This window comes from Varanus komodoensis, unplaced genomic scaffold, assembly GCF_004798865.1.
Source record: "Varanus komodoensis strain SLA01 unplaced genomic scaffold, ASM479886v1 scaffold16, whole genome shotgun sequence".
NCBI lineage: Eukaryota > Metazoa > Chordata > Lepidosauria > Squamata > Varanidae > Varanus > Varanus komodoensis.
This window is the reverse complement of record NW_025335468.1, coordinates 10494260-10508638: the sequence shown is the minus strand read 5'-3', so window position 1 is coordinate 10508638 and position 14379 is coordinate 10494260. Positions and strand designations below refer to the sequence as shown.

The 14379-nt window shown below is 44.7% G+C and overlaps 1 protein-coding gene across 1 annotated transcript in view; it reads right to left on the bottom strand.

Moving 5' to 3' along the window:
• Window positions 1-9502: 9502 nt before the first annotated feature.
• IGSF22 (immunoglobulin superfamily member 22) overlaps window positions 9503-14379 on the bottom strand; it is a 34546-nt gene continuing 29669 nt past the window's right edge. The window contains exons 21-22 of the mRNA XM_044425978.1: window positions 12031-12357; window positions 9503-9570 (exon numbers count right to left, since the gene is read on the bottom strand). Coding sequence (XP_044281913.1) covers window positions 9503-9570; window positions 12031-12357 — 395 coding nt within the window. The remainder of the gene's footprint in view (window positions 9571-12030; window positions 12358-14379) is intronic.

The window sequence follows — 14379 nt, the reverse complement described above, 5'->3', positions numbered from 1 at the left end:
TCTGATCTGAGGGGAAAAAAAACAATTGTGGTGATTACTTTATATTTTCTGTTACCACTTCTGTGACTTTACTACTCTTCAAATTTCTACATGTGGTATTGCTGTTAAAAAGCACCAGGAGCCAGATAAAGGAGAAAGTGGAAGTGGAATGGCACAGTCCTCAATAAAAGGGGAAACCTTTGCGATGTTTTTGGGAAAATCTGCTAGGCTTGAATGAAAAGCCTGCTTCAAAATGACACAGGGATGCATAATCTCTGGGTTTTAATGCTGTTACATAATATTGGCAGCATTTCATTCATGAGAAATTGTATATGGTCAAAGGGAAAAGGAAGTAAGAGGATTTAGCATGTTGGCATCTTCATTCATCCTGACCAGCCAACCCCGCTGTGACTCTGCCTGGGTACCAGTGTTCCTTGTGATCTCCATGTATCCAGCGTCTAAAACTAATCTGGTAAGAATATTCCCATTGGTAATTTTTCTGGTGGGATATGATGGAGTGGGTGGTTTGCAAGGGCCTAAAGAAACTGAATGCAAAGATAACTAAAAAGCCTTAGTGGACTTTTCTTTGCAAGATATGCCTTTGCACTAAACAGGGCTCAAAAAAGTTATGTGCTAGCAGCAGCTGATGGTCCTGGAATAGTTGATTATAAAATCTCACTTTTCTTATAAATATATTTTAATTCCCTTGATTATTTAATAAGCATATATATTTTAATTCCCTTGATTGTGTCACACATGTTGCTGTTTTTCTTGCACCATGGGAAGTAGTATTGAATAACTGAGCAAAGTTATTATTATTTCATATTTTTTATTTCTATCCACCCAATTTACTCATCATAGTCAAAGCTCTCTGGGTAGTTCAGAGTATAACACCTTATTGGCACTCTATCCACTGGGGAAGAAAAAATATGATGAAAGCCATTACCTTAAAGCAGCCTCCATGGACAAACTGGTGCATCCTAGATGTTTTGGACTGCAACTCACAGCAAGATTATCAACTTTTGGCCATCTCTCCTGGCGCTGCTGGGAACTGAAGCCCAAAACATTTGGCACAGACCAGGTTGGGGAAGGCATGGCCCTAGCCCTTTCCTGAGGCAGCGTAATTTTATTTTGGCTCTCTCAAAGTGCAGGCACTCTGGATGAGCGTGCCTACTTTGGTCAGAGCTTCCAGTACTATTGCAAGATTTCCCCCCTTTTGGAAGATCATAATCCTCTACAACCTACTTAATTTTCATAACCCTTTTCATGGCCCCCACCTGCCTTTGAGGCACATTAGTTTCCTGCACCTTTTGAGATTTATTTTGTTTAACTTCCCGACAAAAGTTTCCATGTGTTTTAGTTTTTAAAATATTTTTATTTAGCCCTTGCTTCTAAAGGCTGTAGCTTATTATCGAGTAGGCAATTATTTCTCAACCGCAATGTGAAGCAAACACTCACAGGGAAATTCTCCTTCCCATGTCAGCTGAATTTGAATCCTCCTCCACCGCATGCAGCACAACTGATTGTGGGTAGTCTTGGATCTGGGGACTATGGAGAAGTTGTATAAAAGTGCAACAAGATGTCCATTAGCATTTTCATTTTTGAGCAAAGAGAAGGGTGCTTGTTCTGTGCTGTCAGGTCATCCCTGACTTATGGCAACGCTATGAATGAATGCCGTCCGAAACATCCTGTTCTTGATAGATTGCTCAGCTCTTTTAAATCTCGCCTGTGGCTTTCTTTATGGAATGGATCTGTCTCATGGTTGGTCTTCCCCTCCTCCTTCTGCCTCCAAAGTTCCTGGCATGACTGGCTTCTCCAGTGAGTCTTGCCTTCTCATGATGTGTCCAAAGTACAACAGCTTTAGTTGCATACAGAGATCTTGGACTTGGAGATTTTCTACATGAAGCATTTAATGTGCATTCAGCCATTTACATGTTCGGTTTCTGTTTTTTCTTGAGCTATTCATAATGCATTCCCTCTCTTTCTTTTTTTAGAGCCAAGAAAGTGGAATCTTATTTCTGAAAGAGGAAGAAGGGTATTTTCATACTGGTATAATTGAAGTATTTTATAGCACAGCAGCACCTGAAGTAGGAAAACAGGAAAGGAAAAAGCTCTTGTTGGAGCTCAGATCTCTTGTCTGCAAAGAAGCCCAAAGCAGATGCAGTGACTTAGCTTATCTACAGAAGGCTCTTAATTGGCTATATCTGTTTTCAGTTTTATCACAGAACTGAAATTTGAGTTCTACAGAAAGTGCTTTTTCTTTCCTGCTTTTTCACTATGCCACCTCTAGGTAGCAGTGTGCTATAATAGAATAGCAGGAATGCACAAAGTAGAAACTAACTTTTCTTTCACTTTCAAAGATAATACCCCATTTTCACCAGTGGGTTAAAAAAAAAAATCAGGAAAGTGCTTTAGAAACCAGAGGCAAAAGTGGAGGACCATGATGTCATCTAAACAAGCATCAGTAAGGAATCTTGAGTTGAAAAGCACTGTACAAAAATGAGCAGCATGAGTACGGGAAGAAAATCACGTACAGGGCATGGGGTTGTGTGTGATGCTCATGACATGTGAGTCATCTGTTTGGGCTATGAGGAAAAAGGATTCTGGCCTCTCTCCCCTCTGAGCCTTCCCCCCTCATTCACACTAGCACAGATATACCAGTTCAATATGAAAGATTCTTTCCTACAGCAGTATAAGGATTTATATAGTAATAAGAGAAGATGGGAAAAAAATGGGAATGATGTGAATGTTGTGAAGGAGGGACCAAACAGCAACTTAAAAATCCACAAGAATCTTAGAACTGCTTTTGAAAATCATGTTATTATTTTTTTATAAACAAGAATTTTGAATAAGTAAATGCATCAGCAGTATTAACACTAATGAGCAGCCATTCAGAGGAAAACCTTCAGAAAAACAACCATCTTCTTTATGTTGTATTTTATTTCTTCACATGCCATGTATAGGAGTCTTTTAGAGACTTAAGGCTGCCTTCCTAGGCCAAGTAGACCTGGAAGCATTTATTTGGGTTGGGTATCATGGCTGTTCTTTGGGGAGAGAGAGGGAAAGTATCTTCAAAAGGCCAGGAAGTCATCTCAGATCTAGAGATCTGTTGCATAAAGTCCACAGGTCTAGTTTTGACTTTTTTAAAAGTAAAGAAGGTAGTCTGATACATATTTACTTGAGAATAAGCCTCACTGAACCAATTAGTCATGCTTAGAATTTAACCTTTACACTGCAGTCCTAGCCATATTTACTCAAAGGTAAAAACTGCTGAGGCTTTATTTAAGTGTGTCTAAGACTGCAGCCTGAACCACTATGGTCTCCAGTTGCAGATGACAAGTTGTGTATTGCAACTGGTGGCTCTGTACAGGAATGTGGATATCCATGTGGGCAAAAGACTTATCCAGCCAGGTGAATGGGGCCTGATCATGTGAGCCAGGCATGCATGCAGGTTTCTACCTGCATTGGCATCTGCGCATGGAAGAACTCTTTTGCACACAAAGCTGGTTTGGGATATTTGGAAGAGAGACGCACAGTTTCTGGAAAACCAAACCAAGTAGTGCCCTTAACATTGGAGGAGCTGTGCTGGGTGGATCAATGGAGGAACTGGTTTTATGTATCTTTTCTACCATTAGCAAAGGTTGGCTAAATAACCTTATTTATCCACCTACCTTTGCTCTAAAATGGGAAGCATATATGTAAGTACTATTGTAATAGAGAGCACTGTTAAAGTCATTTTGAAGCTAGCACAATTGTTTTTAAGAAGCAGCATTTATGCACATGGTTTTGTTTTGGGTAGGCTTTCAAAAATGGAAAAGAGCAGGTTTCAAAGAAACCTCCTGAACAAAACACAAATGAACACTATGGAGAGAGAAGCATTGGTTTTAATTTTGGCCAATTAACTTCTTCAGTGCTATGTGAATTCTGCATGCAGATGTTGCAGCTCAGATGCCTTCTGTGCTTAGGGCCTAGTTACCCTGGAATTTTGATTTGCAGGGTTTCTACTGCCTTTTCATTTAGCTGCTGTCAGACTGGGTGCATAGCACACATGCAGCAGTGGTGAGCCTGTGGTTCATTAAAGGTCAATCCACCCACCCTGTTGTAGTTTGTGGATTGTTCCCCAACACCATGGATTTTACTTGTTAACCAATAATGTTTAAAACAAGGGTGGGCAACTTGTGGCCCTCTAGATCTTTTGGCCTACAACTCCATCAGCCCTAGCCATTATCACCAATGGTAAAGGATGATGGGAGCTGTGGGGCAAAATATTAGGAGAGCCACATGTGCTTTGAAAAATTAAGTGTGTGATCCTGACAAGTCCTGATGCTGGGAGTTAAGGATGTGCCTAAAACCCAGGATCCATGGGACTTAAAAGCTAAAAAACTGAATTATAGGGTTTTAGTTTACCCTTAAAAGCAGTATGAAACGTATTAAATAACATGACCTTACAATTCATGCTGTGGGGTTGTGGGGTTGTGTCACACATTCTGAAGCTATAGGTGCAAGGCTGCCAACAGGTCAATATCTAGCAGAGAGCTACAACCAGTCCTAGGTTTGATGAGCGTGCATAATGCAGGGAATCCAAAAGTTCTTCCATACAGGTTTAACTTAGGTTGCATTTTTGCAGTAATGTTTACAGTCCCAGCATGATACAAATACACAATTTCTAGTGGCTTTTTCATCACCTCCCAGCTGTTTCTGTATGCACTCTGGAGGGTGGGTGCTGACCACATTTAATTTCAACTCAAGCATTGGCTTGCAACAGTAAACTGTGCAGAGGAGTCCACTCTCAGAATCAATAGTGCTTTCAGAATAATATAGCCAATACTGGTGAAAAAGACAGGTGCTGTTGAATGTATTGTTTCTAGCAAAGATGCAACTGAGCTGTGCTTCTCTTCTGGGCCATAATAGTCCTTAAACTGAATTATTCTTATGAGCATGTTCATCAAATGTGAGACAATCACCCACCTGTATGAGAACAGCTTCTGCCTAAAGTATTTCCCCTCTTTTCAGGCTTCTGCCCCAGCTGGTGGGAGGCATTAAATGTGATGGTTCTAGTTCTCTGCTGTAGCATTAGTGCAAGAGTTCACAGATGCCTACCCACTTGGCAGTGCATTGAAGTTTATGCAAGCATTCTGTGCCCAGGGCTGCAGACTGATCATGTTGAGTCAACTAGAGAGCAGCAGATGTCCTATTACAACCCCCCTGCCCAGGCCCACATCCCCTGTTACCCCTTGCTCTGCTCCCTCTTTTCTGGCGTTCTGCAGCAGTGTGGCATCACTGTGCTGGCTAATGCTGCAGATTAGAGCTCCTGTGAGCAACAGCAGAGTTTTCCAGTTGACATGTGCATGGGACTTTCCCCCAAGTCACATGCATGGAGGAAGGCTGTCTAGAGAGTGTGCTTTGGAACATTTGCCTGAAACTGGCAGGGTGGGCTTTTCTAAAGTGGCAACTTCCACAACCTCCCAGCTAATCAGAAATGCCCCTGCCCTTCCTGAGGATACCTCCTGCTAATCTCCCAGTGGGAACCTTCCTTCAGCTTCGGCTGATCCATCAGCTGCGTCCCTGCCTGGAGAACGACTGCCTGGTGACTGTGACACATGCATTGGTAACTTTCCAATTGGACTTCTGTAATGCGATCTGCATGGGGCTGCCCTTGAAGACGGTCCGGATACTTCAATTGGTGCAGAATAGAACTGCCAGGCTGCTGACGGGGACTGGGCGTTGTTCTCATATAACCCCAGTTCTCCGTCAGCTTCACTGGCTCCCCATTGAAGTCCGGGCCCAATTCAAGGTGTTGGTTATCACCTATAAAGCCCTCAACGGCTTGGGTCCTGGTTATCTAAAGGAGCACTTGTGTCCATATATGCCCTCCTGCCCCCTGAGATCGCTGGAGGAGGCCCTCCTCCGGGAGCCCTCTGTGAAGGATATTAGGAGGGCGAGTACCCGGAGGAGGGCATTCTCTGCAGTGGCGCCCCACCTATGGAATGCGCTCCCCAGAGAGGTCCACCTGGCGCCGTCATTATTTGTTTTTTGGCACCAGGCCAAGACCTTTTTATTTAAACGATATTTTAATTGTTAATTGTTTTTATTTATTGGTTTTAAACTATTGCCGAGATGCTTTGAATTTTAAATGTCTATTCTATGTTTGTTTATCCTCTTTGTAAGCCGCCCCGAGGCTTTCTGTGATGGGGGCGGCATAAAAATGCTTCAAATAAATAAATAAACCAGGGCACACCCAAAAAAAGCCTTGACTGTGCAGCTCCTCAAAGCAAGTTGAGAGCCAACTGCCCCATGGCCAGAGTGAGTGTTTCGAAGCGGGCTGGATGCAAAAGCAAGTGTGTCCTGCAACACCTACTGGCTGATGGCCCTACATCTTTGTTGTTTCAGTGGCCTTGAAATATATAAAGCATTGAAAGGCCAGAATGAAAAGCTGCCTTAGGATCATAAAGCTGCAGGTCTCTGGGACTGAGAAGATGGTGAATAATAGTTTGGATAACAGCGATTTCCCCCCATTTTGTTTTTCCCTATTTGTGTCTGATGATGCAAAAGAGATTGCATGAGAGTCATTCGTACCATTCACCCAGAGCACCTCTCCAAACAGAATTTTGGACAGATGATCAATATTTCCTGGTAGCAGTCAAGCTAGACTATAAAATCTCATCTGGTGAGTTGCAAATTATTATTATTTCTACTAACCAACAATGTTTTCAGTACTGCACAAACATGCAAAGATTTCCTTTGTATCTGCCCCCAACAGTTTACACTAAAAAAAAATGTGGACCATGGATCCCAGGTAACTGCAGTGTAACTTAAATTAGTATGTTCAGATGCAAATACAATGCAAATGTTGTATCTTTCATGTTCAGTTTTTTCTTTTTGGTTTAGCGAATGTTCTGCTGTATGTATTTTTTCTTTTTAATGTAATACACTTATATGCATATAATGATACTAAACAATAAAAATTTAACTGGTCAAAATGTGTAGTGGATTTGTTATTGCCAACTGGTTGTGTTATAGCACTGCTTAAACCGTAGGCAGGAGAAGCCCAGCTGGTATGTGGAAACCAAGGAATGAGGAATGGGTGAAAGAGATGGATTTGTTTAGCCTGGAAGAGAGAAGGTTTGCAGGGAGCATGGTGGTGGTCTTTGAATATCTGAAGGGCTGTCATGGGGAAGAGGGAGCAGGCTTGTTCTCTGCTGCCGAAGAGGCCACAACTAAGTCCAGTGGCTGGAAATGGCAGGGGAACAGATTTTGGCCAAACTTCAGGAGAACAGTGGAAAAGAGTGTGCTGAGAGATGGTGGGCTCACCTTTGCCAGAAAGATTTAAGCTGGACAGCCATTTTTCAGAGATGCTGCAGTTGCATCCTGCATTGCGGATCCCAAATTGAGTAGGGGTTGGACTTGATGACCTCTAAAGACCCTTCTAAGTCTGCATTTCTTTGCTGAGTGGCTCAATTTCTTGGTGGAGTGGCTCACAGTAACAGGATAGAGCTAGACTTTTTCAGTTGGCTGTGTGAAACATTGGTGTGTAAAGCTTGCTCTAACTTGAATTTGCGTGGACCAAGAGTAAGAACATGCAGTGTAGTCCCAGGAGAAGCTAAACAAACAGAACCACAAGAAGTTACTGCCATTCAGGATCTTTGTTTTCCTCTCACCTGATTAAATGCTAATATCACTAGTCACTGAGGGTTGGAGAAGGTTAGCGGTGTCTGGAAGGCCCGCAGCTTCCTCCCACTTGCATGCCTCTGCTGCTACGTATCAGGTTTCCCCCATACCCAAACTGTCACTGGTCATTTCAGTTCCATCTTCAGTGAACCATCCATTGCAGCTGGGACCATTTGGCTGCCTTGTCACCCCCGATCTCTCTCCCTGGGCAGCCACTCTGCCCGGCTGCCTCAGAGAGCAGGATGAGCAAAGCAGGGCTTAGCTGCCATAAGACTTCTGCCTTCCCAGAATGCAACAGTCATGTCTCCCAACTGGCTTACTTTCTTCTTCCTTGTCTCCTTTCCCATTTTGTGGCACGCCCATTAAATATACATGGTTGCAAGTATCAAGTGTGAGAGCCTCTTTTGATTTAGTGAATCAATGCTGTACTGCTGAGAGAGGCAATATGGGCACCAATATGCCCATTCTTGGCACCTATCAAGATGACGTCCTCTTCCCTCTTTTTTTTAATAACGTATTTTCTTACTGGCCACTAGGATTGCTGTGAAGTAGCTTTCTGTAGATGCTGAAAACTGTGGGTTCAAATACCCTGTTCTGGGTGCTGGGTCTTAGACCTCACCTTTGCCTTGAACTCAGACTTCAGGGCAGGTTGTTTTTGCTTTGTCATGCCCACTATGGCAGCCATTTTGCGGCGGTGCCCAGAGCAGTTTCTTAACGTGCCCACGCCCTTTGCTTTTATATCTGTAATAGCATGTGATATGTACATAAACATCACGTACAAATTTGTTCTTATTCTAAAGCTTAGTGTGGGGATGGTTAGAGAAAAGAAGGAAATGTGTCAAGCAGGTTTAAGAACAAAGATGCTAGTAACCTGTTGGTTCAGGAAGGTGGAAACCAAGAGAGTTCTCTGGATTAGTTTTAATTGCTATCAATTTAGAAGTCAGTCATGGTAGAGTTATGAAAGAAGGGAATATGTCAAACAGGTTTAAGAACAAGGATGCCAGAAACCCTGTCTCCCAAACAGCTCCCGTATGAATTTGCCTGCCAGCCTCTCTATCAGAGGCTTCCTGAGAGGGCAACCATGGGCAGGGCCTTTCCTGTCCAGAGGCCTTTCAGTGGGTTACTGTCCCATTATCTGTCAATTTTGTAGGGGCCAGGTAAAAATTGTAATGAGGTACATGGACACTTAGTGACATTCACTGAACTTTGCTGCTGTTGTTTTTGATGTATTCTTCCTGATTTGTAGGTGCATTTTATGTCTGTGTTCCATACTGACATTAGATAGTGATTTTAGGAAGTTGACATCTTGAGGAAAGGCTATTTCATATGCAAATATCCTGCTGCAGGCCCTTAGAATCTATCCCCTTATGTGCTTTTGCAAGTTTATACGAAAATTCTGCTGTTACTCTTGTAATTGGTCACCCCTCCAGCACTCCAGTGGGGGTAACAACATTTAGTGCTCTTCTTTAGCACCCTAGAAGGAGGCTGGGTCCCATTTTGCATTCATTGGCATTAATACCAAGGGTGTGAGTTACAGGGAAGGTAGAAGAGAAGTGGGCAGTGCAGGAGAGCCAGTAGAACAAACAGCTAAATGGGGCTGTCTTTTATTTCCAAGGTACGGTCTCTTAAGCAGTGGCAATATTATTACTTACTACTTCTCAAAGCTTTAAAGGCAAAACTGCTGTCCCTATGAAAGATGCGTAGCTGAGGGATTATGTATCACTGCCTCAGGTAACTGAATGGCAACAAGTGATAATACAACCAGAGAGTGTTTAAGCCAGGCACAGCAAACTCAGCACGTTTGGATTATTCTGAACACTGAGCCGAATTTAACACTTGCTTCCAACTCTGTTCTTCACATGAGGTGTTTTGACTTTGGCAGGCTCTCCATCACCGAATCCAAAAGGCTTTTATCATCTTTGTCTAAAAGAGAAAGGTAATAAAATATTAACAAATTATGCATCGTTTGTTATTGCACTCTTGGAAAATTCTAGGCAGGCTTGCAAGCTGAAACAAATCAGGACGGGGTGCAGTGTTCAAACTGGGACATGGGGAAGGAAGGTGGGGAGCCCTTAATATCCTTTACAAACCACACTCCCGGGCTCTCTCTGGTTCTAGACAAATCATGCCCCCGAATCCTTCTTAACACAGTAGCTAAGCAGTCAAGCTCAAAAAGTAGCAGGAACCAGGCCTTGTTTGGCTCCTCTGAAATTCAGTCCCTGGCTAAGATCTGCATGGAAGCTGCAAAATGCCACGAATGGCTTTTCCGATCAGGGCACGGCAGCATTGGCCAATGTGGCATCGGGGAAGGGCACAGGCTGAATGTGACAATCCTACCAAGGGAGCAACCTGATGCAGTCAGCTGCCCATTCTCACCTTTTCCTTCTGTAACCTTTTCTGCTATGGTTGGGGGCAGGAGGAGACAAGATTATTTTCACCTGGTGTCTGATTGGCAGCTGAGGTTGGACCACTGCAGTACATGTGAAGGAGAGTCCAGGTAGACCGAAAACGGACTTCAGTGTTCCAATATGTAGGATTTTAGAATGCATGTTTTGGAGCTGGATGTGGCATGCAAAACAGAGATGCCATATCTCAGCGTGTGCTTATGATGATGGATAATTGGTCTTGTTGAAGCTAGTATTGTACAGTGATTCACCATCAGCTTGTCTGTTAATCCCTTAAGGCTGTAATCCAGTATACACACTTCCATGGGAGTAAGTCCCATTGTACTCAATGAAACTGAGCATTCAGGTAGGAGTTGCACTGTAGGTTCAGTGGACGTCTGTTGGTTTCATAGCTGTGGCGCAGTAGATCACCCTGCAATTAGGTTATTTGACTACCTCTGAAACTACACTCCTGCTTCTTTCAGAAATTTCATGGACTGCAGGGAGGCAGTTTCATTGCCTGAATTCTTTGAAATGAAGTCAGGATGCAGATGGAGGTACTTCGTTTTGCAGGCTGGTGTTCTCTGTTGTTGGCCAGCAGTGCTGAAGCAATGGCCACAGATGCAAAAATAAAGCTGGCAGATCCAACCACATAGAGATGCCTACTCTAGGTGCTTTATCATGGTCCTTCTAAACCGTGAAAGCATCGTTTTTACTTCACTGCACAGACACAAGGAGGCAGAGAGGAGATGGACAGAATGCAATGCCAGCCACAGAAAAGAGGGCGGGAAGCTGCAGTGAGCTGCCTCGGCTTCTTTCTCGGGGAACGTGTACTGCCTCTCCCTTCAGTACTCTGCTCAGATCCCACCTGTCCTGGGAAGCCTTTGACTTCACCTCTGAGCACCAGGCATCGCATCGCTCAAGTTTTTAGTCATGGTATGCCTGATTTTTTCCCCCATATGTAGCCAGCATGGGGAGGCCTTGAGTTAGACCGGAACATGGAAGAAGGCAGGGAGTTGAAGGCTTTGCCCTGACCAAACTCATCTAGATCATCCTTTCCTGCCACACTGCAGAGGGAAAACTTGGGAGGATTACTAATGGAAGGCAATGTCATCTGGACCTCCTGAAACATTTGCGGGGCAATCGCACAACTGAAAGCCACACCTGGAAATACCTCCTGTCTCATTTACTCAACTATTTAGATACTCTCAAAGTCTTGCGCTGGCTGGGGAGCTGCAGTCCAACATATCTGGCAGGCACCAGGCTGGGGAAGGCCCCTCAATTCCATCTCTCTTCAATAGCTACCATGCTGCTGATGCTAAGTGCATTTTGAACGTAAGTGTCAGTAGAGGTGGTGGTCCCTTTATGCTAGGAGGGGGTGAAACACAGCCCGTGGGTGGCATGCAGCCTCCTGCCTTTCTGTGCTGTGCTCCTACCAGCCACTGCGGCCAAAGTTTTGGCTGCCCTGTTGGCAAGAGGCTGGCACTTTGCCACTGAAATTAGGTGGCATGGCAGCAGTGGCAAAAGCGGTTGTTTTAGAAGAGAGAACAGAGCTAAATAGGCCCCTTTCTGCCAGTGCATTGAATTTTGGCAGTAAATTTGATGGTGTGGCAGCAGGGGCAAGCGTAGGGCATTCTGTGGGTTCTGTTGGGGCAAAATTGGTCCCCACGCCCCCAGAGGGCACCACCTCTGCTTGATGGGATAGTGACACAACTGTCCATGTCACTGCAGTGTAGACAAATCCTAAAATGATGGAAGACAGATTTCTCAGTGTAATTCAAGCCATCTCTCTGCAACAGAAAACAAGAAGACAAAGCTCCATATTTTTTCTAGGGCTACTACATGAAACTGCCAGCTTGGGTAGATTTAGTCCTTTACATTGTGATTCCTGCTTTTTTTTTTTTTTTTACTTTTAATACTATTTCATGCCCAATATGGTGACCCTTAATGCGTTGGTACCTGGAACGTCAGCCCTGGCCAAGGGAGGAACCCAACTTACCATACACTGTCAAGTTGCAGCTGCATTTTTCTTGCCCAAGCTCATTCTCGATTAATATGGAGTATTCCCCACTGTCTTTGGCACCACAGGTGGGGATCATCAGGGTGCAGACGCCGCTGGTTGAATTGTACCAGAATTTGGAGTTGGCCGTGATGTTGACGTTGCCCTTGTAGAGGGTCACCACAGGGCGGGGGTTCCCCAAGAAGGCGCAGCTCATGGTACAATCATGGCCCCGGCGCACCGCATGGTTCTTGAGTGGGGTGATGAACTGGGGCGCGTGGCGCCAGTCGCGCTCATGATATTCCTTCATCTTGGCATGGAAAAGTTCTGTTGACACAAAACCAGGACTGGCTCCAAAAGATGCTTACACCAGCTGGTTGCCCATATTTAGCTGTGTACGAATCTTGCGTGCTTGGCATTGCCATGGACTTATTCCCATGGCCAGGCTCTTACGACTTTGATGCTGTGGACTAACTCACATGTCAGCAAACTGTTCCTAGCAGTTCTAAGATCTTAACAAAGGCCCTGCTTGATCAGTCCCAGGGTCCATCAAGCCCAAGCTCTTCCCACAGTGGCAAACCAGCCGCCTGCTGAAAACCCACAAGCCACCTCCTGCCCAGCATCCCCAGTAGCTGGTGTGCATTGGTACACTGATCCCAGAGGTCACATAGACCCACCAGGGCTACCAGCCACTGATAGCCTCCATGAATTCACCCAGTCCTCTTTTAAAGCTGTCCAAATGGGTGGCTGTCACTATTTCCGGTGGCAGTGAATGGCACATTTAAACAATGCACCACATGAAGAAATGCGTCCTTTCATCTGTCCTGAATCTCCTGCCAGGCAGCTTCATGGACCCCAGTTTTAGTATTGCTTTCCTCCCTCTCCATTTTAATTCCTCTCCACTTCCTCCCCACCATGTCTCATGTGAGCACCTCTATCTTGCCTCCCCTTGATCACCTGTTATCTCAGGGAAATGGTCCCAGCTGTTGTAACCACAGCTGTTCAGTCTTTTGTAAAGGGAAGAAGTTTGAATTACCGTTCGGGCACAGCACTACCGCAGGCCTACACACTGGCACCTGTTCCTCATCCACTTCTGGTCCTATGGCACATTAATGGAAACGCTGCCATTGCGTCTGGACAAATGCATCTCCTTCCCACCGTGTGGGGATCATGGCCAAGCTCAGAGGGAAGCCGGGGTTGGGAGGGCAGAGGAGGACCACATCCCTGCCAATCCATAAGAGTCTGTGCTGCATCCCTGCAGGCCCTGATTCCCCCACACCACTGGTGATTCACCTGGACTTAGGTGGGCGGGCGATGCCTTTGCCACTCTCCCTCAGGCCGGCACTGCCATTAAATGGGCATTTAAGAGATGTGGTCTGGTGGAGGGAAGCACAGGGCCACCTTGTGAGAGAGATTAGCAGTAGATTCAGGACAGAAGGAAGAAAACACTCCTCTATACAACACGTCATTCAAGTATGGGATGTTTTAAATTCAATTAAAGTGTGGCATGCATCAGAGTAATGTAGGGTGAGGCAGTGACCCCTGTCTAAGTCTAAGTGGTTTTCAAAGAAAATTCTTGGAGGGCAGGTCTGTGGCTAGCAGAGAGTCATAATAGCTGCATGGGGCCTTCAGCTTCAAGGGCAGCTTTTAAAATACTCCATCCTCTGAGCAACTTCAAGTCAAATGAAAGGCAGGGAAAATATTGTTTCTCCTTCTGATGATAAGATAATGAAAGCCTATAAAACAGAACTCCCAAAAGGACATGAAAGTTGGCAATAACTGAAGTCCCCCACGAGAGTAACTTGAAAGTAGAATTATTGCCTGCTGCTTGTATGTGTCTACTTAGGTCTAAATAGACCTGTGACTGTATCTCACATCTCTACTCATCCCTCCCTAATTAGTAAATTGTTTTGCAGGTTTGTGCTTTGTTTTTGTATTTTAAGCACTCAAACTTCCTCCTGCTCGCAAGTCTTTCACTCTTCCAATACCAGAAGCAAAGAAAACCAGAAGCTTAGGAAAAATACACACGGACAAGAGTGCTTGTAGATCTAGATGAGAAGCCAAACCACGTAAGGTATTTGCAAGGAGCAATGGAAAGAACTGTTTAAATAGTGATTTGACTCCACAGAGAAAAGGTTGTTAGGACAAATGGTCCCAGGACAAGCTTCACAGCAACCAGAGTTTAACCAAGAGCTCACAGGAGCCAAGAAACCTGCCTGGTACTGAGTCAAACCACTGCTCCATCTAGCTCAGTATTGCCAACACAGACTGGCAGCAATGGCTCTTTGGGCTTTCATTCAGGGCTTTTTTCTGCACCTCTGAGAGATGCTGGGGACTGAGCCCAGAGCT